Here is a 25405-nt window from a genome sequence, read left to right as displayed (position 1 = left end):
GGCAGTTCCTTGCTGTGGGCTTAAAATGTGTAGTAGTGATTATACGTCCTTCGTGTGCTGTTATGTTGAGATCAAGAAAAACCAGATTGGACCTACTCATAGTGAAGGTGAATTTCCGGAAAGGGTCTTGTTGGTTTAGCCAAACAAGGAAAAAATCTGCCTCTGCTTCGCTCCCTTCCCAGATCCAGAACACCTCATCTATGTATCTTTTCCATAGTTTTATATGGTCGATGTGCGGATTATTATGGTGGAGAATCTTTTGTTTCTCGAGGTGATGTACATAGAGCCCTGCTACGCTCTGCGCAAAAGTGCTTCCCATGCTGGTACCGTGCGTTTGTTTGTACAGAGAGTCGTTGAATTGGAAGAAATTTTCTGTCAAGGCCAGGCGACAGCATTCAAGGACCACGTGTCTGGGTGTGTGGTAACCCCAATTGTTTTGAAAAAGTACCTCCTCCAGGATATCTAATGTGTCATTGTGTGGGAGACTGGTATAGAGGCTCTCCACATCCAAACTAATCAGTATACTGGTTGTGGGGTTAAATTCGAGATTCTGAATTAGACAAAGGACTGCTTTTGTGTCCTGTAGATACGTATCGGTGGCTTGGACCAAAGGTCGTAAGAATGCGTCCGCAAACTTAGACAAAGGTTCCAGGATGGAACCTATTCCTGATACTATTGGTCTACCAGGGGGCGCCACCATTGATTTATGTATTTTTGGAATTGTATAAAAATAAGGGATTATGGTTTTTTTGTTTTCCAAGAAATCCGCTTCTTCATGACAGCCGTTGTAGCTTCTGGGTAGATGTGGTCACTGCTATTGTCCCGCCATGGTGGCATCTGTGGTCCTAATTTGGTCCCAAGTGTTGCCACTGCTGTTTTTTCTGCTGTGGCCCCTGCTTTGGATACAGCATTGGTTGTAGCTATGGTCCATGTTGTGCCGCCAGCTGTTGTCCCTGTCATGGTGGAAGCCCTGTTTCCTGCTCTGCTTGTAGATGTGGTTGCTGCAGCAGTTCCTCATGTAGTTACAGCTGTTGATAATGTGGTCCCCACAAGATGGCAGCTGTGATTGGTCCGGTCATTGCTGCCTTTGTCCGCATTGTGGTGGTAACCGTAGTCTGTACTGCTAGTTGCTGTAACCACTGCTGTGGTTTCTGCTATACTTGCAACTATTGCTACTATGGTGGTGGTGGCTGGAGGCACAGTTGTGGCTCATTTTGCTGCTGCATTTCCACCCTGCTGCTATAGAAACTGCTCTAGCTGCTTTTTCGTTACCATGGTGCAGCGTTTTGATGCCATGGTCCCTGTTGTGCTTACACCTGCCATAGTGGCAGCAGTCGGTACTGCTGTAGTTGACGGAAGTGAACTGTGCAGTGGTTGCAGATGTGATTTCTGCTGTTCTTTCAGTGGTAGGCACAGAGGTTCCTGTGATGTACCCAGCTTTTGTGATTAACTGTGGTCACTTACACTGCCTTGCTGGTAGCAGTTTTTATTTCTACCTTTGTTGCAGCTGTGGTTGGTGCCATGGTCTCTGCTTTACTGTTGTAGTTGACAGAAGTGAACTGTGCAGTGGTTGCAGATGTGATTTCTGCTGTTCTTTCAGTGGTAGGCACAGAGGTTCCTGTGATGTACCCAGCTTTTGTGATTAACTGTGGTCACTTACACTGCCTTGCTGGTAGCAGTTTTTATTTCTACCTTTGTTGCAGCTGTGGTTGGTGCCATGGTCTCTGCTTTACTGTTGTAACTGTGATTACTGCTGTTGTGACCGCTGGTATTCGTGCTGTGATCCCTGCTTTGTTGGCAACTGTTGCTGCTGCTGCTTCTGTGGTTCCTGCTGCATATGAGGCAGCTGGCGATGGTTACAGCTATGACCTTTTCTGTTGTTGCAGTTGTTGTCACTGAACGTTTTACCTTTCTGACAAATTATGCTGTTGTTGATCCTGCCATAGTGGCAGCTGTTCTTCTGGCTGCTGTTGTCCTGTGGTGGAAGATGTTTTTGCTGCTGCTGTCAGCCCTGCTCCGCTTGCTCTACTGATGCTGCTGTTTTGCCTTGGTGATGACACTGGTCGCAGCTGTCGTGGCGACTGTTGCTGTACTTTATTGTAGTGAAGCCACTGCTACTGGTTCTGCAGAGGTTACTGTCATGTTCACTTTGTTTCCTCTTGTTGTGTCTTTAGCTGTGGTTGCTGCGGTTTCCCCTGCTTTGGTGGCAGCTGTGGTCACTACTGTGATTGCAGATGCTTGAAGCTTTGGTTGCTGCTATAAACCCTCCACCACCTACACACCCGATCTCGGTTTTAATGAAGCAAAACTGACTTACGACAAAATTTGCTTCTGTCAACCACAAAAGTAAAAAAAGGCTTACGGAGCAAAAACAGTCTGGTTCAGATAGTTTGTGAGAATGAGTGATTATCCAGCCCTGCCAAGTATCCTGCCAAGTACCACTCATCAGGGGTTAGACTAACGCATTTTAGTGTGGTGATCCGCATCACCGCACTAAAATGCATTAGCCATGCATTATTCGAATGATTCAGCCAATCTAAGACTCATTCAGGCCTTCTACTATATGGCAATAACAAAACAAGATCCTATCCGGAGTAATCATCACCCAGCAGTGCTCACACGTTAGAGGGGCAGCGCCTTACCTGTTATTTTAGGCAAGGCGCGCCTGCCCACCATTGCCACGCAAGATGATTGGACACTGGCAACGGCAGCTTAATTTGGTTTTTCCTGGTGCCAGCTGCTGCCATGGTCACGTGGCACTTTTTCACTATGTGTGACAGAGGGAGTTGCACTCTTTTTTGCCTCATGGACTAGACAGATATGTTTTAGTCCTGCGGGCCACCCCAGGTACCAGCAGACAATGATTGCCGCAGGGTGGAAACGGGAAGACCACTGATCTGAGTCCTCATGGGGTGTGGGGCACGCCGCCGCTGCCGGATGGCTTAGATGACCTTCTCCTGACATGTCCACATGTTGGAGGGGTTGGGGGACATACACTTGTTGTATAATCACACTGCTCCCAGCAGTGCTGAGCTGTCTTTAAAAGATGATCGCTGTTGTTTAAAAGACTCCTCTGCAGCCACCATGGAGCGACATTGCAGGCAGTATGCAGTCAGTGCACTCTCCTGAGCCCCAGGCCTAGTCAAGAGAGGAGTCTCTGCAGCTCCAGCGTTGCAGAACGCCTACAGCAGAGCACCAGCATTGACTGAGACCACAATGGGATCACAGAGGGACGACTGATAGCTGCAGCCAGCAGTATCCTTCACATGATGCCACTCGACTTGCAACAGTCTGAGCTCCTCTGAGAGAGACCTTCTACCCCTGCCTTACGTGTGATGCCAGCAGAGCAGCACCACAGGACTGGCAGTAGGACCAAGTTATGGTAAGCCTCCAAATAATCATCTGGGTGCACTTTGTGGGGAACCAAAAAGGAATGTCATAATAAGTCAAAGGTAGTTTGAAATACCTTGGCCATGAGGTGCAGCTTACATCTGTAATAGTTTAATTTACTCTTGGCCTGAGGTCGCAGTGTATTGTTGCACAGAGGGGTGTTTGGATCTGTAAAACATTGTATAATTGGGAATAGCTGATGCACCGAAATAAAATGCCCTGTCAAATGTGGTTATGAGAATCCTTGTCCAATTTGAACCTTCATTTGAAACGTCTTGGCCCAGCTAAAATAGTTATTCTTTAATAACAATAGGTTAAAGAAAGCTTCTCTTGTAGGGGATTTCCATGTGTAGTCATAAGCACTGAATAGTCCCACTCGTGTGTGGATCCCGGAGCATTTTTCACGATATATCTTCTTAAGTGTAGATGTTCGCCTTTCCTCAGGAAGGCCTGCAGGGTCACTTAAGGACAGATTATGCAACCTATAGGACTAGGCTACAATGGCCCAATTCTTCCTCTCTTGTTCTTCACAAAAGGGGTCTGGATACTAATATATGTTTATAATTTCATGATGTTTTCATACAACAGCAGAAATCTTTCACAAACCCTTTTTTTTTGATAGAGCATAAAGATGAAGGAAAGCCGGACAGTGTAGCCCTATTGGCTATGATTATATGAGTTAAAATAGAGGTTATGCCTTTTAAGAACCCAGGGACCACCAGTATCCTATCATGCTGAGCAGGTGACAGTTGCTTCAGTTCTGTTTTTCTGAACCAAGACAATACTCCAACTCTTTCGGACTCCCACCTCCACGCAATCACCTATGGATGATATCGCCACTTTTCAAGAGGTCTTGGTGATGGGGGCTGCGAAGCTTAATATTGCGATATCGATTCCAGCACCAGCGACATCAGTAATCTTTAAAAACCCTTCAACATAGGCCAGCATCAAGACCTTTGCTGCCATTAGTGCCAGGCCTCTTAGAACCAGCCATGGATCTCTTCTTGACACAAGCCTCAGTTAAGACGGCTCCATCCAGGCTTCAGAAAAAATACCGCCCTCCAGAGCAATTTCCTGCCTTTCTCCATACTGACCCAACACCAGACTCTGTTAATGCCACTACTCCCATTTCAACAGTGCCTCCTGTTAAAGCGAGTCGTAAGTTAGACTCCGTGGGTTGTATGGTTTGCAGTACCGCAGCAACCACGATTAGAGCGGCTAGTGCAACCGCCCTTTTAGGCAGGTATGACCGGGCATTTTGTTGTACATCTCCCAAGAGATGAAAGGAAAGAGTTTACGGAAATCCTAAATGAAGGATTAATGGTTTCCAATCAAATCATTAGTGCTGCAACAGACTCTTCCCTTCTTGCGGCACATCAGTATTGCCACAGCATTGCTCTCCGAAGGCACTCTTGGCTTCACCTTACCTCTCTCAAGCCAGAATTACAGCAGAGAATATTTAGTCCCCTGTTCTCTGGTACACTCAGATCAAAAGCTACACCAATGATGAGATGGCAAAAATGAAAGTGGAAATGGAGACTCTGAAGGCAGTAGGCGTAGAGCAAACCAGATGGCAAAGAAAATTCCTACGTCCCAACCAGCGCCATGTCTATTTTCAGAGGACGCCAACAAAGTGGTGGACAGCAACAGCTCCAACGATCTTACCAAAGGAAGCAGACTGGGGATAAATCCACCCAGCAGCCTTCTCAAGGGGGCAAGCAGCCATCTCGGTCAAAACCCTGAATTGTTTCTTTTCCCTCTTCTGTTACCCACTCTGGTGAGAGGAAGCGTATCTTGTTATCTGGCAAGAGTGGCAAAGCATAACAAAAGACGCCCGGGTTCTGAATATTGTACAACATGGATATCGTCTCTGATTCACCAGTCCTCCACCGTCCATCCCTCCAAAACCGTCCAGCTTCAACTCCTGCTGTTATGGTCGGAAGTTAACATCCTCTTTTAAAAGCAGGTGGTGGAACCCACTCCTCACCAACGAGGGACAAGCATTTATTCCAGGTACTTCTTGATGAAAAAGATGAGAAGGAATTCTGGCCCAAACTCTACCTCAAAGCAGCCAACAAGTAGATTTGGCAAGAAAAGATCCGGATGCTGTCATTACACCAAATCTATCCCCAATTATACTAGGTGATTGGCTCTGTTCTAACAACCTTTAAGACATGTACTTTCATTTTCCAATTGCCAGAAAGCATCAAAAGTTCTTAATGTTCGTAATCGGGCAAGACCACTGTCAGTACCAAGTACTTTCATTTGGTCTCAAATCCGCACCCAAAACATTCTCCAAGTGCATGGCAGTGGTGGCTGCCCATTCCACAAAGCACAAAATATTAGTCTACCCATACCTAGACAATTGGCTAATCAAAGCGGAAACATCTTAGGAAGCTCAGCTTCACTATAACAGGAATTGCAGTCTCCTTCAAAGGTTAGGCTTTCATGTCAACATTACAAAGTCAGCGACTGTCCTGGTTCAAACCTTACATTATCTTGGAGCCTCCATCGACACATTATAGGTAAAAGTGTGTCCTTTGGAGGAAAGACGCTTATCGATCCTTTGGAAGTATCACTCTCTCATGAGCGCTTCCCTGCCATTAGTGAGAACGGAATCCTTCTTCTCGGGCTCAATGGCTTCCTGCATCTTCCTCACACCTAATGCCCGTCTCCATATGCAACCTCTGCAAGAATGTTTAGAGGACCAGTGGACCAACTGACAAATGGGAAGACAGGATAGACCTATACCATCATGCAAAGCTGTCCCTGTAATGGTGGGGCTGTCCAACAAACCTGCTTCGAGGGATGCCTTTTCATCAGCAGGTTCCTCCTCAAATAGTGATGGATGCCTCCCTGCTGAGATGGGGAGCCACATGTATCACCTCCAAATCCAGGGCAAATGGTCAGAGAGAGGAACGACCTATATCAATCTACGTGCAGCCCATCTAGCGCTGAAGGAGTTTCACCCATCGTTAAGATCCGTCTTCCTGCTTTTTAAACGGACAATACAACCACTATGTACTACCTCAACAAGCAGGGAAGAATGAGGTCCAGGCCCCTATAACACAAGGCCCGAACAATCTAGAAATGGCTCATAGCCAGGGACCTAACCATCACCAGAACTCACCTTACAGGTGTACAAAATGCTCAGGCAGACACTCTCAGCAGGCTTATACAAGCAAACCACAAGTGGATCTTACATGATGACATCGTACAAAACCACTTTCAACTGTATGGCACCCCAGCCATCGACTTTTTTGCCACGGCAGAAATCAAAAAATGAGTAAGCTTTGCCTCAAGATACTTTCAGACAGGGACTCTGCCCTGCCCTATGGATCAGCTGGTCTGGCAGATTTCTTTATTAATTTCGACCGATTCCCCTAATTCCATCAGTCCTCATCAAGCTGTCCCACTTGAGAGCCAAGATTATCCTAATAGCTCCGTAGTGGCCACATCAATGGTGGTACACAGATTTCCTTCTCCAGTCTGTCTACATCTCAAAATGCCATGCAGACCAGACCTGCTAACTAAGTTCGGAGGCCAGATAGTACACTCTAATCTCTCCTCTTTGAGTTTGGGGGCATGGGTCCTGCGTTGGTGCAATACAGACACTTGAATCTGTTGAAGGAGTATATGGACGTCCTCAGAGGCCAAGCGGCCTTCCACCCATTCAGCATACACCTTCGAATTGAAGAGATTTTGCATTTGATGTTCCTCTAAGAATGTGGACCAAACATCCTGCTAGGAAGATGTCATTCTTCCATACTTATTCCATCTGGCAAAATCTAGCTTGCGATTTTCTTCAATAAAGGTTCAGCTGGGAGCCCTTACTGCCTACAGAAAATATCCGTCATCAAGGATGTCCTAGAAGGGTTAAAGATTTTCCCTCCCATTAGGCACCCTTCACCTCCCTGGGAACTCAACATTGTACTCTCTTATCTTATGCAGGATCCCTTTGGGCCTATTGTTAAAGCCTCCCTTCAACACCTTTCTTGGAAGACCTCTTTCCTTGTAGCAATAACATCAGCTCGCAGGGTTAGAGCGATCCAAGCGCTTTGTTCTCACGAACCATACACAGTCTTCCACTCAAGCAAAGTAGTAGGAGAACTTACCCAAAATTCCTCCCACTCATGCTATTTCAGATTTCCATGTTAATCAGACCATATCATTACCTACGTTCTTTCATAATCCCTCTACATCAGCTGAAAGAACTCTTCATTCCCCGTATGCGAGGAGAGTTTTGAAATTCTATCTCGATAAAACACGAGATACCTGCAGATAAAACTAATGATCAACCATGGTCTGGTTCGTATGGTTTAGAATTTCAAATTCTCCTATGAGAGAATTGGAGTTACAGGTAAAAAACTATTCCTTCTCAACCTTCATTTAGCATATATTTTGTTAAAATAAAGAATATAGATTGTGTTGCCTTCTACTAATGTTCACAAGACAATGAATTTTGTGCGGTTAGTTTACATGTGACTATGACCAAATGTCTTTATTTTGATTCTAAATAAAAAGTATATCTTCCTCTTTAAAGGGCGAGCAAATAATTGAAGTTACTTGACCTGCACCTTATTTTTAGGTTTGAATCGATTTTATAGATCTTTTTATTTTTATTTATTTAAAACAATGGAACAAACAATCTCCTGTTACATCCACTGGCCGGTGAGGCGCAACAAGGAGACATTAGTTTAACCGGTGGAGAGGTAAATCAGGTGGTTAGCGTGGCAGGCAGGGAGAGGAGGTAGGGTAGAAGGAAATGTCAGGGAAAGGGGGATAAGGGACCTACTGGACTACTGCCGTGAGTGAGATATATAAGGTGATCGGGTTCTGGGACAAAGGGTATATGGGAAGCTGTCCTTTCTACACCTTAGGTGAAGCCATGGTCAGTATGTGTGAGGAGGAGTCCCCGCAAGTAAGCTGGCCACGATAGTTCCCTCAATTAGTGGGACAGAAACCATATGCAGGGCCCCCAGTTTTTGTCAAATCGTGGCAGTTTGCAGTCCACCAATAGTGTCAGTTTTTCCATGCCAAGGAGTTCCCAAAGTGTATGCTGCCAATCCAGTCGTGTAGGTCTGATCTGTGCCCCACCTGCACAGTATTACTTGTTTGGCTGCAGAGAGGGTGAGGGTGATGGCTCGTCCCCTCACTGACCATAGCGGGTAGGTTGGCACGTTGGGGAGGCCCAACAATATGTAACTCTGTCATCTAGGTAGGTCAGTGTCGTACATCTCGTTAATGTCTGCCAAAATATCCGTCTAGTATTGCTGTAGCTTGGGGCAATGCCAGAGAATTTATTAATGTGCCTGGCTGTCCTTACTCCCTCCAGTAGCTATCATCCCCACCCTGCTTCCATTTAGCTGTTCTAGTTTGAGTATAATACCAATAATGCACAATTTTCATTAAGGTCTCTTTATCAGATGTGCTGCAGACAGACAAGTGGGATTGTCGTAAGATGTCGACAGTTCCCTAGGGGTAAAGGTGCGCTCATATTCCGTTTCCCATTGCTGCTGTGCAGGAGATTTGACAGTGGCCAGCGGGGCGTTTAGAACAGCTTAGATTTTGGAGAAGAGGCTTTTGTCCATACGACGGGTGAGTAACCAACTCCAAAAGGTGTAAGGGGTTAGCTCTGGCATGCAGACGTATATGTGGCTATGTAACCAAATGGCGAACGGCAACGGCCTGACAGTGAGCATCAAGAGGAATGCCGTGATTAAACTGGACCTGGACAAAGTCCATGAGACCATCTTGGTCAAATAGGTGCCCCACCCTCTTGCAATTGGCTTCCTGCCTCTGTGAAAATGCGGTTCTCTGTAGAGCCAGGGGAAAATCGGGATTCCCCATGATCGGTGTCTGTGGTGGATGTGGGTGGAGAGCTGTTGTCAATTGTACGTTATCCCAGGTGCCTACCGTTGCCCTGACTATGGGAGAGATATAAACCCCCTGGTGTCCGTTGTGACCTAGGAAGACATGGTCTCTTCCAGATGTGGATCTCAGCCAATGCTTTATCCATGAAGCACCCGTGCCTTCTCAGTACGAGACCCCCACTAAGTGCTTTTCCATGTGCGCCTTTCTACCAGCCCATATGTAGTTGTCAATTAGGTGTTGCATCTTACTTGTTGGGGAGGGGTACTGCAGCGGTAGGGTCTGCCTTACATAAACTATCTTGTGCAGAGTAAGGTCATCTTAATTGCTGCGAGCCTTCCAAGCCAAGATGGGGTGCATTCCTTCCAGGATTGTAAATCTGATCATGCATTGGAGAATAGCATGGTGTAATTGCGCTCCTCAGTATGCTCTGGGGTGGGGTATATTTGCAGGCTTGCGTATGCGACCCCTTGGTTAAGCCACAGAAAGCGGAAGAGGCGCTCAAGCTGCAGTTCATCAACTTGTGGGATGGTAAGATTAAGGCTTCAAGTTCCTGGAACACTGGTGGAAGGGAGGTGAAGGGTTGTGTGATGGCTAACATAACATCGCCTGCATACAGGACAAGTTTGTTCCATGCGCCCCATGGTGATGCTCGTTATGTGTGGGTATCTGCACATTCAGTCGACGAACGGCTCCATATAGAGGGTCAAAAGGGAGTGGCAACAAGGGGCATGTTAAAGGGGGGTGACATGAGTCTGTTGACTCTAGTCGCGGCGTTAGTGTAACTTCACCATATCCAGCGTCGAACCGGTCACCGAGACAGGCCCTTGGCAGCTCCAACTGAAGGCATAGCAAGTGCACGCGGTTGAACGCCTTCTCGCCATTGAAGGTAAGCAGAAGCGCTGGCACAAGTGTGTTGGGTTTTATCGTGAAGGTGGGAGAGGCATTTGGTATTATTGCTGCAACCCCTTTCAGGACTAAACCCAGCCTGGGCAGGATCTACCAGGCCCTGCGTATGGGGGGCGAAGCGGGCTGCCAGTATACTGGTGAATATCTTAGCTTCGACACGTAGTAGTGATATGGGGCGGTAGGAAGAGCAAAGTGCTAGGTCCTTGCCGGGCTTGGGGAGCACCATGATGGTAGCTGCTCTTCTAGTGTCCGTGAGGGTGCCGGAGGTGCCAAATGAATTATAAAGGGGAACCAGGATTGCAGCCAGGGGATTTGCAAATACTTTAGGAAGTCAGATGTGTAGCCGTCTTCGCCCAGGGCTTTACCGACCTGCAGGCGGGTTATGGCTGTGAGTACCTCATTGGGATAGATAGCCCTGTATAATTGTAAGGAGTCATCGGTGGGGATGCGGTCTATGGGGACCTGTGCTGAATAGGTTTCAGCCTCCCCCAGTTAAAATGCCTCTGCTGAGTACAGGGTAGAATAGAAGAGTTCAAATTCTCGTGTAATTTGCATGTCTTGGTACCCCCTGCCGCCCTGGGATCCCTCAATCTCCTCTACTCTTTGCTTGAGTACTTGAACGCTTAGCCTATGTTCCAAAAGGCGCCCTGCTTTACTGTCCCAAGCATATTATTTTTGTTTAGTGCGGGGGAGAGTATATTCCACTTTATCTATGTCCAGGACTTTAAGTTGGTTGCAGGATGTCGCAAGTTGTGGCCGTATTTTGTGGGAACCATATTGCTTATGGGCCTCCTCTAATTCCTTCACCTGCCCCTCCGAGTGAGACCACGTATCCTTTCTATCCCCTTTCAGCTGGCTGCGATGGCTATAAAGCCGCCCGGTACCACCACTTTTAGTGTCCTACAGTAAGGCGATGTCGGTCTCAGGTGTGTCATTGGTGCTAAGAAAGGAGCGCATGGTGTTGATTTTGGTTATGGTGGAATCGTATGTTGATAGCTTATGATTTTGGCGCCAAGTACAGGATTGCAGCATGGCATCCAAGATGTGTAGTGTGATGGAGATGGGGGAATGGTCAGAAAGACCCGGCACGCCAGAAAGAAATCTATTCTGCTGAAACGTTAGTGTAGTCTTTTATTGCTGGGTGTCGCAATCACCACACTTCTACAAGTCCCATGTTCCCCCAGTGACTGTGTGAGCACCCCCTTGTGACCCGCCCTCTGGAATGATCTATCCAAGACATTATCTGGGACCAGATTAAAGTCTCCTGCTATAAGGGAGTCTGCATCTGGGGTGGTCATCACCCGGTCCACAGCATCTAGAAGGAAGGCTTCCTGGTGGGCGTTTGGGGCGGGTCATATATGTTATTCATTAGCAAGTGTGAGTGTGTACTCTTTTATCGAGGTGCGCAAGGGGAGTAGTCTGCCCGGCAGTTCTGCTTGTGTTTGAGTAGCAATCCCCGGGACATGCTTGGCTAGCAGGATTGCCGCCCTCCTGGACCGAAGGAGAAAGATTGACTATCAAACCCGCGGGGCCGCGTGCAGCTCCAGTCTGCTTTGAGGAGATGGGTTTCTTGAATAAGGCAAATGTCGCACCTCGCATCTCTAAGCAGGGAGAGGAGTGCCAGGCGCTTTACTGGAGCATTAAGGCCTAGGACATTTAAACTAAGCCAGGCCAGACATCCGCGCGGCCTCTCCCTGGAGCCTCTAGCTTCCGGCACCCCGGTCGCAAATGGCGATAAGTGAGTTGTCGAGTGTGGGGAACGGGGGAGTAACTGGGAACAGGACAACTGATACGTGTTCTTATGGGAACTGGATCAGCATAGCAGAAGATACAACTGATTGTATCTGCTCGAGGATTGTGGTGTAAGAGGACCTCCGCCGCATAGCATGTAAAGTGTCAACCGCAAGGGTGTTAGGCTGCCGGGGCTTCGGGGGTCTAAGAACTGTGCAGGGTACCCGGCATGCTAAGAGCATGCAAGCCATCCTGCCTTTGCCAATGCTTGTTTTTAATTGTTTACTAATGCAGCGGGGCTTGCCAACGGCTAAACTGCATTTACATCCTGTGTTTGCCATCTCTGAGAGGTCGGTTCTCTATTATTTCTCGGTCCTTTTCCTTGACGCACTTTCAACATGGTGGGTGATGGGAGTCTTGTTTCTCACTGCAGTTGGCTTCGATTTAAGTGGGCGCTCTGCCTTAAAATTGCACTGTTTTCAGTATTACTTGTACATTGACTTACTGCCATCTAGTGGTGGCTACAATAAATGGCATTCGATTTTTTTTTATCAATGAATGTCGTAAATGGTGGCACGGTATACCAATCGGGCTGAGCTGCATCAAATTAAAGTTGAGCCAATATGTATCTGTATACCTCCTTATCAAAGCACTTTCGTTCTGACGTTCCTTCATGGTGCCCTGTATCTCCTAGTTACTCACATAAGCAAGACCCCTAGGAATCGCTTAATCAGATGACGACCTCTTACCTTACCATGCTCCTTTCTCACAACGTGAAATATTGCAGGATCTGCACTTCGGTGGAAAAGCTGAGGGCAGACGGAATAACAAATCAAAGTGTTCCTTATGGTGTTAGTCATAACCACTGAGCTGTGCAGTATGTGGGCCAGTGTGCTGAAGCAGTGCCCACGGTATCTAGCATGGTTGGCACCTCGGTGCATCAGGGCGCTGCTGCTGGAGGAGCGTGCAGAGCCGACAGTAATGCGTAGGATGGTTGTCCACACACAGTCTGCGTATAATGTGCTGGACCGCGCAGAGCCAGTGGTGCATTTAACTGGCAAGGATGTCCAATATGCAGAAAAGACTCTGCATTCACTGAACCCCCTGGAATGTCGTTTCTTCCAGTCATACTAGTGTTAGCCTCTGGTGAAATGAGCCAGGTGACCCATGCGCAGCGCATTACACGTCCTTACCTGCCTTGATTACGACTTGATCAGAAAAGCTGCGTCGTGAGGTCTCCGGGGTGCTAAACATAACTTGTTCTGCTATTCTAAGCAAGCTGCTGCAGGTCTTCCCTCTTCCACCTCTGTTATGGAGGCGGGGGAGCTGCTGTAGGACTATGAACAATCGCTACGCTTCTCACAGCCATATATGGTTTTAACATCGAGGAAAGGGTAGCAAAGTCCGTCTCTGAGCATTTGGCATAGTCTCCTTACTTGGGGTTCCATCACATGCGAATCTGAGCCCCAATGTCCTTCCAGAACATTGTAAGCTCTGTGGTATTCATAGGATTCTGGATTGTTCAATCATTTTACCCACTCGGCCGCAACCAGCTTGAAGGAAGAACGCGTGACCACAGTGGCTGCTGAGGGAGAGCCCCTTTCCTGTAGACACAGACTGGAGAAAAACCCGTTTCTACATTAGGTCCAAAATTACCTTAAGCCTTCCTGAGACACCAGATGATATTTCTGAGCCTGTAAGTAAAATATTCACACTGCAGCACCATTACTTAAAGTGAATTAGAAATGATACTGTATTCAATGCTACAGTACTTATCCATCATGTGGTTGTGAAACTTTACTTCTTGTTCCAACTATGTCCTCTTTGTTTAATTAATTGCACCCCGAAATCCTCTCCTGGGCTCCATGTTATTCCCTATAATTTTGGGTGATGTGTAGGCACCTCGCTACTTAGTCTGAACTATGTCTCAGAATTATAATGTGCTTTTGTTACTGTAAAAGGATACAGCTAACAATTCTATCTCTTAAATGCAGGGGACCAGGACAAACCGATATCATTCCGGAGAAGCCAGTCAGGAAGAGAGGCCGGCCGCCTAAGAAGAAAGTGATGGAGGAAATTCCTGTGAGGTAGAAAAAAAGCCACATACTAACATTTCTGTATTTGTAAAGCATATTATGCCATTAAATGTGGGGTCAAATTTGAGAATTTTTATAGTAGCAAGGTGGGGGTGACAGGTGTGAACATTACTACAATACTAGATTACAGTTAATTAGCAAAACATGGGTATTGATTCTCATTATTGCTGCTGTTCATATGTGTGTAAAGGTAAAAATGAAATGTATAGTGGCTACGGAACCGCGATACTTCGTTTTTTAACAACCTTCCAACAGTTTCCTCCAACTACCCATTCCAACTGTCTCTACCAGAATTCCCTGAACATTCTAAATTCCTATTCCAAGGTGTAATGTGCCTGTACTACACAGCAAAAACCCATCATACACAAATCATTTTTTTCTGAGAAAGCATGGCATAGGTGAAAAAGATTATTGCAGGAGCAGAGGAAACGTATAGCAAGGAAAATTAATGTAAAGAAAGAACAATGACATGCCATGGCTTAGAGGAACCATACTAAATATGCAGGTTTCCTGGGACCTCAAATAAGCAAGATCAATGTCACTGTAATCTGAACCACTATTTGAAATTCAACACTCTGCCAAAATGATATGGGTGACAAAAGTCCCTTAAACTGTTGCTTCCCAAATTCCTGATTCTTCCACTAGAAGTCTTTTTTGCATTTCTAAAAAGTCTGATAATCTTGAGTGGTTTTGTTAACTTTGATCACATTTATGTTGGTTTTTATCTTCTCCCATTTACCCACCTTTTCCACTCATTCAAAAGTAGCTTTTTGTACATCAAAACTCTTTACACTTTTGCATTGCCATCTCTCTCAACACTTCAGCCAAAATCGTCAAAACATCCCTTCCTCTAATCCATATATTCAGACATGACTTTACTGTTGGGATTCTTACATTTTGAACAATTCAAAATGAGTTTTCCCAGTGTTCTGATGTGGCATCACCCAGTATGCAATGATCCTTTCACTCAGTTGCCGTTTCAAATCTAACCGGTTAGTTTTCACCAGTTTCCTTCAGCTTGCATTGAATCTCTCTGCCAGTCACCTTCAGTTTGCAGTTACAGCTTCTGCACTCCTCTTAACCACAGTGCCACATCCCTCAAAATAATCCTAGATATAGTGGTATAATACTACACCCCATTGTCTGTAAGAATCCTTCTGGGATAACCCTCCCACTGGAATACCTCACTCAAGAATTTCTTACTGATGGACAAACTGATGTTATTTCAACTCCAGCCACATGGAAAACAGATCTACCAAGACCAACATGTTTAGAAAATACACTTTCCCTGCTAATGGGCCTACTAAATCCAAAGATATGTCATCCTAAGGCACCTTCGATGCTTCACAACATTGCATGGGAGTTGTAAAAGTCTTAAAAATGTTGTCACTCTTGTCACACTCTCAGCAAATCTCTCACAGCACTTTCCTGTGAAGTCCAGGACACCAGAAGTCCAACCTCATTCTTTATTTAGATATTACCACTCCCAAATTTCCTTGATGTATTGGTTTGATTTACCTGTTTCTTCAGAGATCTAAGGGGGAGGGGTGGAAAATTAACCTTGTTCCTCTGGATTACAACCCTTCTTTTACAGCGATTTTATCCCCCACCATCCAGTATGGTTTGATTTCCTTAGAAATCTTCCATAATTCCTCTTCTGCACCTCCCATCAAAATCGTTCAATCAGCAATTCAGAACACATTCTCCTGAAACCATGCATCCATCACCAGATCTTCATCCTTCTCCTAGGCTACCAGCCATGATAAACAGTCCAATGGACAATTCCTAGCACCCAGACTATATTGGACCCTAGATGTGTTCTCTTCCAGCTCCACCACCCACTTCCTAATGTGTGCACAGACCGCATTTAAACCCCTTTCTCAAAGATTGCTTTCAACAGTGCATGGCCCATTCTTACCATGACATTCTCTCCCCAGAGAAAATTCTAAAGCTTCTGCATGGCCCAACTTACTGTCAAAACTTCCTTTTCAATTACAGAGTAATATAACTGCTGGTGGGACACATTTCCTGACATTGTTCGCTACAAGACCTACCAGAGCCTCCCGGGTCCAGGGTCCAGTGTGGGGCATTATTGTCGGGCTGCCAAACGCTGTGTGTCTCCCCCGCCGCCAACGAAGATCCTCGGCCGCAGTTGGGGGAGACTACAGCTCCCGTGATCCTTCGCGCCCCAGCCTACTTCCGGCCAATAGTGCGCCCAGAGGCGCTTCAAAAGCACCGCCTCCCTCGGCGGAGCGGTGGGACACATTTCCTGACATTGTTCGCTACAAGACCTACCAGAGCCTCCCGGGTCCAGGGTCCAGTGTGGGGCATTATTGTCGGGCTGCCAAACGCTGTGTGTCTCCCCCGCCGCCAACGAAGATCCTCGGCCGCAGTTGGGGGAGACTACAGCTCCCGTGATCCTTCGCGCCCCAGCCTACTTCCGGCCAATAGCGCGCCCGGAGGCGCTTCAAAAGCACTGCATGCCCCCGTGTCGCGGGACGCGCGCGGGCGCCGCCGGGCTGAGCCCGGGCAGAGGGCGGGCCGTCTGTGGCCGTCCGGGGCCAGAGGAGGCCGGGTCGGGCCACCCCACCCCCCTTACTCCCGCAACCTTTGCCCTCATCTCATAATCCAGCCGACGCTATTATAAGGTACTGTGTTGCTACTGTTGGGACCTATGCAATTTAATTGTATGTTTGAAGCCCTGGTATTGGCCCGCTACTGACTGTTGATCTGGCCTGTGCCCCCTGCTTGTCACACGTTTTACAATTTTGGAGTGCATTTGGACGCTAACACTCTGTTGTTTCCCAGAACATTGGTCTACTCCTGGATTAAAACAAAATAGCATCCCTAAAATTAGTTGCCATTCTAGGGGTATGATACTGGTTGTTGTATATTGTATATTTAATATTTGTGTTTTTTAAAGTCATTTCATATTTAGTGCTATCCTCATCTGGCAGTATTTCGTGCTGGTTATTTTTATCTTTGTTTAAGGCAACATGCCCAAGTCAGTCGGGACTTCCTGCCCTATTGTCTCTACACTTGACAACTACTTAGTTAAAGTAGTAGACAGGATTAATAAGGAACGAAGACTATCCCTGGGTCTTGGAAGTGTCCCCGTATCTACGAGTCAATTAGTCTCTGTTGAGACCCCTGCCCCTTTGTCTACCCCCCCTGTTGATTCCTACCACTGATGATAGTTGTGTAGTGGTCTCTACGGATTTTCCAACCAGGGAGGGTACCAATGAAATAGAGCCATCACAGGATCTCCTTGTCGTTGAGGACCCCCACAAGGAATCCGATATAAACGAGTCCCTTAATGACTCTGATGCCCTGGGTTCCGTGGTCCCCAAACCTCAGTGTGCTGAGGTCAGGGAGACATCTAAATAGCAAAACCAAAGGAAATGATGGACGGAGTGTTGAACATTGCAAGCACTCACCCCCAGTCAACTGATCTGGGTTTAATCCATCACCGTTCTTTAGCCCACTCTGCCACCCCAGTTCAGACATGGCCATATGCAAATCAGTCTGACCCTGTGCCTCATGGGAACAGTCCAGCCCGAACTGCCAAGCCATGTCTTCCCTGGACCGGAAACCAGCTTCCTAGGACCGGTTTCTGGCATTTCAGCCGTCTTCAGCCAGGCTTGCTTGAATCCAGTGGCAAAGTGAGCAAGGGACTCACGTCTGAGCATACCCTGCCAACTTATGGCGAACAAAGCAAAACCAAAGGAAATGATGGACGGAGTGTTGAACATTGCAAGCACTCACCCCCAGTCAACTGATCTGGGTTTAATCCATCACCGTTCTTTAGCCCACTCTGCCAACCCAGTTCAGACATGGCCATATGCAAATCAGTCTGACCCTGTGCCTCATGGGAACAGTCCAGCCCGAACTGCCAAGCCATGTCTTCCCTGGACCGGAAACCAGCTTCCTAGGACCGGTTTCTGGCATTTCAGCCGTCTTCAGCCAGGCTTGCTTGAATCCAGTGGCAAAGTGAGCAAGGGACTCACGTCTGAGCATACCCTGCCAACTTATGGCGAACAAAGCAAAACCAAAGGAAATGATGGACGGAGTGTTGAACATTGCAAGCCCGAAACCGGTCCTAGGATGCTTGTTTCCAGTCCAGGGAGGACCTGGCTTGGCAGTTCGGGCTGGACTGTTCCCATGGGGCACAGGGTCAAGACTGATTTGCATATGGCTGGGTTCAAACTGGAATGGCATGGTGAGCAAAAAAACGATGGATTTAGGCCCAGATCTCTGTACTGGGGTGAATGTATGACATTGTTCTGCATTCTGTCCATCAATTGTTGTTTTTGCATTTGTCACCCCGAGTGGGAAGGGTATGCTCAGACGTGAGTCCCTTGCTCTCCATGCCACTGGAATCAAGCTATCCTGGCTGACGAGGGCTGAAAGCCCGAAACCGGTCCTAGGATGCTTGTTTCCAGTCCAGGGAGGACCTGGCTTGGCAGTTCGGGCTGGACTGTTCCCATTGGGCACAGGGTCAAGACTGATTTGCATATGGCTGGGTTCAAACTGGAATGGCACGGTGAGCAAAAAAACGATGGATTTAGGCCCAGATCTCTGTACTGGGGTGAATGTATGACATTGTTCTGCATTCTGTCCATCAATTGTTGTTTTTGCATTTGTCACCCCGAGTGGGAAGGGTATGCTCAGACGTGAGTCCCTTGCTCTCCATGCCACTGGAATCAAGCTATCCTGGCTGACGAGGGCTGAAAGCCCGAAACCGGTCCTAGGATGCTTGTTTCCAGTCCAGGGAGGACCTGGCTTGGCAGTTCGGGCTGGACTGTTCCCATGGGGCACAGGGTCAAGACTGATTTGCATATGGCTGGGTTCAAACTGGAATGGCATGGTGAGCAAAAAAACGATGGATTTAGGCCCAGATCTCTGTACTGGGGTGAATGTATGACATTGTTCTGCATTCTGTCCATCAATTGTTGTTTTTGCATTTGTCACCCCGAGTGGGAAGGGTATGCTCAGACGTGAGTCCCTTGCTCTCCATGCCACTGGAATCAAGCTATCCTGGCTGACGAGGGCTGAAAGCCCGAAACCGGTCCTAGGATGCTTGTTTCCAGTCCAGGGAGGACCTGGCTTGGCAGTTCGGGCTGGACTGTTCCCATGGGGCACAGGGTCAAGACTGATTTGCATATGGCTGGGTTCAAACTGGAATGGCACGGTGAGCAAAAAAACGATGGATTTAGGCCCAGATCTCTGTACTGGGGTGAATGTATGACATTGTTCTGCATTCTGTCCATCAATTGTTGTTTTTGCATTTGTCACCCCGAGTGGGAAGGGTATGCTCAGACGTGAGTCCCTTGCTCTCCATGCCACTGGAATCAAGCTATCCTGGCTGACGAGGGCTGAAAGCCCGAAACCGGTCCTAGGATGCTTGTTTCCAGTCCAGGGAGGACCTGGCTTGGCAGTTCGGGCTGGACTGTTCCCATGGGGCACAGGGTCAAGACTGATTTGCATATGGCTGGGTTCAAACTGGAATGGCATGGTGAGCAAAAAAACGATGGATTTAGGCCCAGATCTCTGTACTGAGGTGAATGTATGACATTGTTCTGCATTCTGTCCATCAATTGTTGTTTTTGCAGACATCTAAATAGACCTGTTTTGTCTAAAAAGGGGGGTCGTAAAAGTAAAAAGAACATTGTCTCTGTATCAAATGGGGGCCCCACCGAGCTAAATTGTTTACATAATGACGTTAATTCCACTCACTTGAAACTAGCTCCGGATCAGCTTGAGCTGCTTATTGGTATGATTGATGCCAAGTTAGACAAAATTGTCCTTCCACTCTTGGATAAACTCGAGGCTGTTTCTAGGGAAGTGATTAGATTGGGTGTGTTGGTGCAATCCGGCTTGAAACTAAACAATAGCCTGCAACCAGCCGCTGTGGTTGCTGTGGCTGGGGGCAGGACTAGTAAGCCCGTGCAATACAACAAAGACACATCCAGTGTTGGAGTGGTATGTGCAGGCTCTAGCATCCCTGCACAGCCAAATAGTAGTCCCATAACAGTTATCGAGCAGCAGGGCGTAACTGGCAAATCAAAACTACCATCCACAGGGGACATTATCAATGTCATTCCAATAACAACTTTATGCTCTAATGATACCCCTTCAAACCCCCCCACTACCTGTGCCCTGGGGAATGAGTTGAAGATTTCTGATAGGGGAAAGTTTAATAATTGTGGCCTCTCTCAACCAAACCTCCCACCGGACTGCGCACCATATGTAGCAGTCCTGACTAATGTTACACCTATTAGGGAGGATGGGCTTTACCGCTCTAAGGAATCACATGACTCCCTTAAATATAAAACTGTGGCATGGCTTAATCGGGAGTGTGGCTTTCCAGTGGCTCTGGCGGACCAAATTTTGGCTACCACCAGAACCAACTGGATTGGCACGTCCCCGAAGAACATCCCTGGGGATTGCGTGATTATTAATTTCAGTAATCCACACCTTGCCACGACAGCTCTGATTCGAGCCACTTCTCGCCCCTGCAACGATCAGGGCATTTAACTCCGTCCTTTGGGCTTTTTTTACAGACAACACACTAGCCTTTATTCTAGGAACTACGGGGGGGGGGGGGGGGGGAGAAGCTTTGCAAACAGTTTCCAGGTGAAAACCGTTAATCGTTTCCAATGTCTCAGTGGGTTGGAGCAAAACGACTGACTGGAGCCGTGTAACACCTCTGGGATAACTGTAGACTGTACACCTATGGGCAAGGAGGGGGATCCAGTAGGTTGCTCGGAATCATTAATGGAGTTGGGTATGGTACCCCCAGAAATTTCGGTGAGTCAGGTTTCGTCTGGTATGGGTCAAAGTGTTTGTATCTCAGGGCCTATGGTTAACATTTCTGGGACAACTGTAGATTGTACGCCTATGGGCAAGGAGGATGATCCAGCAGGTCGCCCAGACTTAGTATTGGAGACCTCAAATACTGCTATTTCCCAACAGGGTAGTAACTGTTTCCTTATGGGGTCAGGTGCCCCTGGTTTTCCCAGCTGTTATATTGCCAGTTGGAATATTGCGGGTATTAGATCCAAATCAGATTGTCTGGGTTGGACGGAATGTTTAGCTCTTTTTGATATTATCTGTTTACAGGAAACTTGGTGTAGGGACTTTAAAGGATATAATGGTTTTGTCTCATACCAGTTACCTGCTACCGGTTCAGTATCCGGTAGAGCTAAGGGGGGCCATTTTGATCTTGATTTCCGTCCAAACTCCTCTGTTGGTCAAAAAATATGTACAAGTTGGGGTTCACTCCCAGATTTTATGGCTGTACAAAGCAGGAGGTAGGAATATTCTTTTAATACATTTTCATAATAATCTTTTTGATGATACCAGGGATCAGGTGGTTAGAGCACTATCAACTGCACTGGATGATATCCTTAAGGATTCCAATGTAATCTTTGATTTATTCATGGCAGGGGATTTTAATGCCACTACCTGTTCACTCTCAGATGTCAATGTATGTGGGATGGCGGACTGTCATGGTGACGGAATCCTCCATTTTCAACATAACCACTATGGTGATGCCTTAAACAGTCTCCTTGCCTCACATATGTATATTATGGCTAACGAGAAAAATGAACAGGAGGAGATCTGTCCAACTTTCACAGGCCGGGGAGCGAATTCAGTTATTGATTTTATTTGTATCTCCTCGAGTCCTGGACTACGGCACCTAAAGTTATAGATATCCAGCTTAGTGACCATAACTGCCTGACAGTAGAGGCTATGTTATGGGAAAACCAAGGGACCCGTATTCCGGGCTGTACAGTTAACAGCATTGAGCCTGTGCGCCCTAATGGCACCAGACTCGGGTGGAAGGGGGATAAGGCTGAAATTATGTCTGATTCAATCATTTCTAGTTGTCTAGCAGGTATTACAGGGATTTTAGAAGACAATCAAGGCACCACTGGCTCTATTGAGTATTTTATTGGCATTAATGCGGTCATCGACTCCAAGCTTACTAGTACATGCAAGTATAAGGATCGTCCGCGGGGGTGGTTCAATTCAGCCTGTACCCTGGCCTTAAAGGAACTAAAATCAGCTTTATCAGTAACGCCAAGAGATAAGGGTCTTGTTGCAGACCTAAGAGCCAGATATAAAGAAACCCTCAAATGGAGGAAATCTGAACTCCCAACAGGAGGGGTGGGATAATTTGACCCTGGCTGCTGAATTGAATGATTGTACCCTGTTCTGGAAAACAGTTAATTCCCCATTCCTCAAAGATGATAAAATCCCTGAATTAACTTCCAACGTTATGAAGGAAGAGTGGGTTTCTCATTTTTCTAAAATCTTGGATTCTGACAGTGCATCTTGGGATATAGGGGACAGGTGGCCGCATACGCCACTGAATATCACCGTCCAAGAGGTTTTAGATAGCATAAGGGTCAGTAAAGGAGGGAAAGCACAGGGTCCAGACGGGGTACCAATCGATGTTTATAAATTGGTCCCTGAAGTATGGGGGCCTTTGTTAACTAATATTTTCAACGCAGCAGTCCGTAATGAGGTGCCCCCTACCTGGGAAGAATCTATTCTAATTCCAATATATAAGAAAGGAAATCGAGGGGACGTTAAGAACTATCGTCCAATCTCTTTGTTGGATTCTTCCGTAAAAGTAATGAGCAGAGTGCTTCTAGTAAGGTTGGAAGAATGGGCGGAGGAAAATGGCATTCTAGCAGAGAGTCAGTTTGGGTTCAGGAAGGGTCGTGGTACGATCGAGCAGTGTCTAAATTTAGACCTGCTCATCGGTAAGTATACCTTGGCAAAGACAGGCACTATTTATTTCTGCTTCGCGGATTTGAGTAGTGCCTTCGACCTGGTGGACCATGGCATTTTCTGGGCAAAGCTAATTGAAATTGGGGCTCCCGAGGGCATTGTGTTCTTTCTAGCACGTCTTTATATCAAATTACGAGCCTGTGTAGTTACGGTTCGAAAGGGGAATGTACAACCAAGTTTAAGATTGGGCGTGGAATTAGACAGGGATGTGTGTTGGCCCCTCTGCTTTTTACTCTTTTCATCAATGAGATTGATTCTTTTCTCAAATCTCTGGCAGTGGATGCTCCCAAAACTAACAAGGATTACGTCCCTGTGCTACTCTACGCGGATGACGCGGTTCTAATTTCACGCACCCCAAACGGACTTCAACAGCTGATGGATGGCTTTTTGCAATTTATTAAAAGCAGAAAGTTTTTGTTAAATAAATCTGAAACTTATGTTATGGAATGCGGGCGTAGGAATAGAAAGAAACAGTTCTCATTCTTTATAGAGGGACAGAAGGTCCAGGCTGTTGACAATTTTTCGTACTTGGGGGTCACTTTTTCAAATAAAAACACTTGGGCCAATGAACACAAGAATGTCCGGGCTAAGATGGCGAGGAGTGCTCATGGTATTTTTACAATGGCTACGAAACTGGGAGACAGGCGGGTCAACGACATGCTGAAAATTTTTCAGTCCTGTTGTGTTTCGATTGCCTTGTACGGAGCCGGCATTTGGGGCCGTACCCCGGCAGGGTCTCTTCAGGTTGAGGAGAACGTTTTCCTGAAAAAACTTCTGTGCCTGCCAAGCTCTGTTTCTAATGCCTTAGTGCACAACGAACTGGGTATTTACCATCTTGCCGACTTGATTCTCCTAAGGCCACTGATGCCATGGCGCTCCATTTGGATAAAAGAAGAGACCTCTTTGTGCAGAGCTATTATTTCTGATTGTCTCTCTTTGGACCATCATTTAAAGATCCCATGGTTAAAGTATATTGTGGATAATTTTCGTGAGATCTTTAACATTAACATCATTGCGGATCAATATGGGGCTACTGAGCTGTCTAAAACCGAACTTAGGCAGTGTTTTTAACAACAGCTTTCCACCAGGAGGCATCAAAATAGCTCTGAACTTTCATCCTGTGTTTTTTATTATGATTTAAATGAATTTGTGGGTTTCCAACCATATTTGTCACAAGTGACCTGGAAGGCACATCGGTTTGTGTTGGCTAGACTTAGAATGGGTGTAGTCCACAACCTTGTTGCTTTCCCCTCTTTGCATCTACATCCCGCTGGCCCTTGTCCATGTGACAACACTACCTCTCAAAGCACTGTGCACTTCCTTTTGCTTTGTCGGCTGTATAAACACCTGCGGACTGCATATTTGAAACCCCTGTTTGCTAAATTTGGAGTCAGGTCAATACGAGACTGCATGAGCTTGCTTTTTAATTTACATCACCCTGATGTTTGTTTTTATACTGCTACCTTTCTCCTTAAATCAATTAATGCAAGGAAAAGTATGCTTTTTTAACCGTTTTAAACTGTCATATCTTCTGCCTTTGACTGATGTTTTATACTGTTGTCTTTTTAATGTTGTGCTTTTATGGACTTGTCTTTTGTTCGAATAAAGCCTTCTGAAATGAAATGAACTGCTCTCCCCTTAAGGCTCTGGAAGTAAACACTATTGTATGCACCACACTGCCATGGACCTGGACCAGAACTATACCTGGCCCCTTTTAAGGTGGCATCAGTCGTAACAATACGCTATATACCAGGTGCAAAAACTTGTAACATTAAAGCTTTTTCCAGGTACTTTTAGGCTAACACAAATTCAAGCTGACAATTTCCTTACACCTGTACTCATAAGCAATCCCATATGCAGATTGTTTTCTGCTAAGTGTTTCACAAATCTGCTGTAAACTCAAGCATGCTGAGGAAAGCCAATTCTCTTCCAGGGGGTACTCCTCAATAGTCATAAGCTCGGAATAGTTCCACCCATGTACGGGGACCCCGGAGCATAAAAAAAAATATATATATGTATGTTTAAAGAGTTAAAAGTACGAAGTACTCTCAAACATACTTGTATGTATATAGACATACATGAAGCCTAAAACACCAAAAAAGGCAAAAATTGCATTGAATTTTTCATTTAAAATAAATATATATCTAATAGCTTTTCTGTAACGTAGAACATGCATGCTTTCACTTTTTAAAACATAGCGTTCGAGGCATATGAGCTGCTGCAGTCACATTATTGCATTAGATCGCCGCCTAGTGTTGGGTCCGGATGTTGCACGCTGTTGTCTTGGAAGAGTCTTCGAGATCTCACGAGATAGGTGACTCCTCCCCTGGACTACAGTGCGCATGGACAGCTCCTCCATCGTCAGATTGTTTTTTTCCGCTATCTGGTTCGGATGTACTTCTGCGACGCCAACTTCGACTCCGAAGTTTTCAACTTTATTCACAGCAAATCAAAGTATCTCGACGGGATTGCTCTCCGGTCGATACCCTACAACTTTACAGGACTTTATTTCTCATATTTCCATTGACGCAGGCCTCCGGGCCTATCGACGCCCCTCGGGCCCATGGAAAGGACCCCCTTCAAAAAATGCCCCCAGTGTGGTGCTA

General features: G+C 46.5%; 1 protein-coding gene across 4 annotated transcripts in view; it reads left to right on the top strand.

The window, feature by feature from the left end:
• The window catches only part of CECR2 (CECR2 histone acetyl-lysine reader), a 646890-nt gene that overhangs the window by 368982 nt on the left and 252503 nt on the right, over positions 1-25405 (top strand). For all 4 annotated transcript variants that reach the window (XM_085652176.1, XM_085652174.1, XM_085652177.1 and 1 more), the window contains exon 5: positions 13896-13988. In XM_085652176.1, the coding sequence (XP_085508302.1) occupies positions 13896-13988 (93 nt within the window). The remainder of the gene's footprint in view (positions 1-13895; positions 13989-25405) is intronic.

This window comes from Triturus cristatus, chromosome 4_1 (genome assembly GCF_964204655.1).
Source record: "Triturus cristatus chromosome 4_1, aTriCri1.1, whole genome shotgun sequence".
In the NCBI taxonomy this organism is placed as follows: Eukaryota; Metazoa; Chordata; class Amphibia; order Caudata; family Salamandridae; genus Triturus; species Triturus cristatus.
The sequence above is the reverse complement of the archived record's forward strand: the minus strand, read 5'-3'. Positions and strand labels throughout refer to the sequence as shown.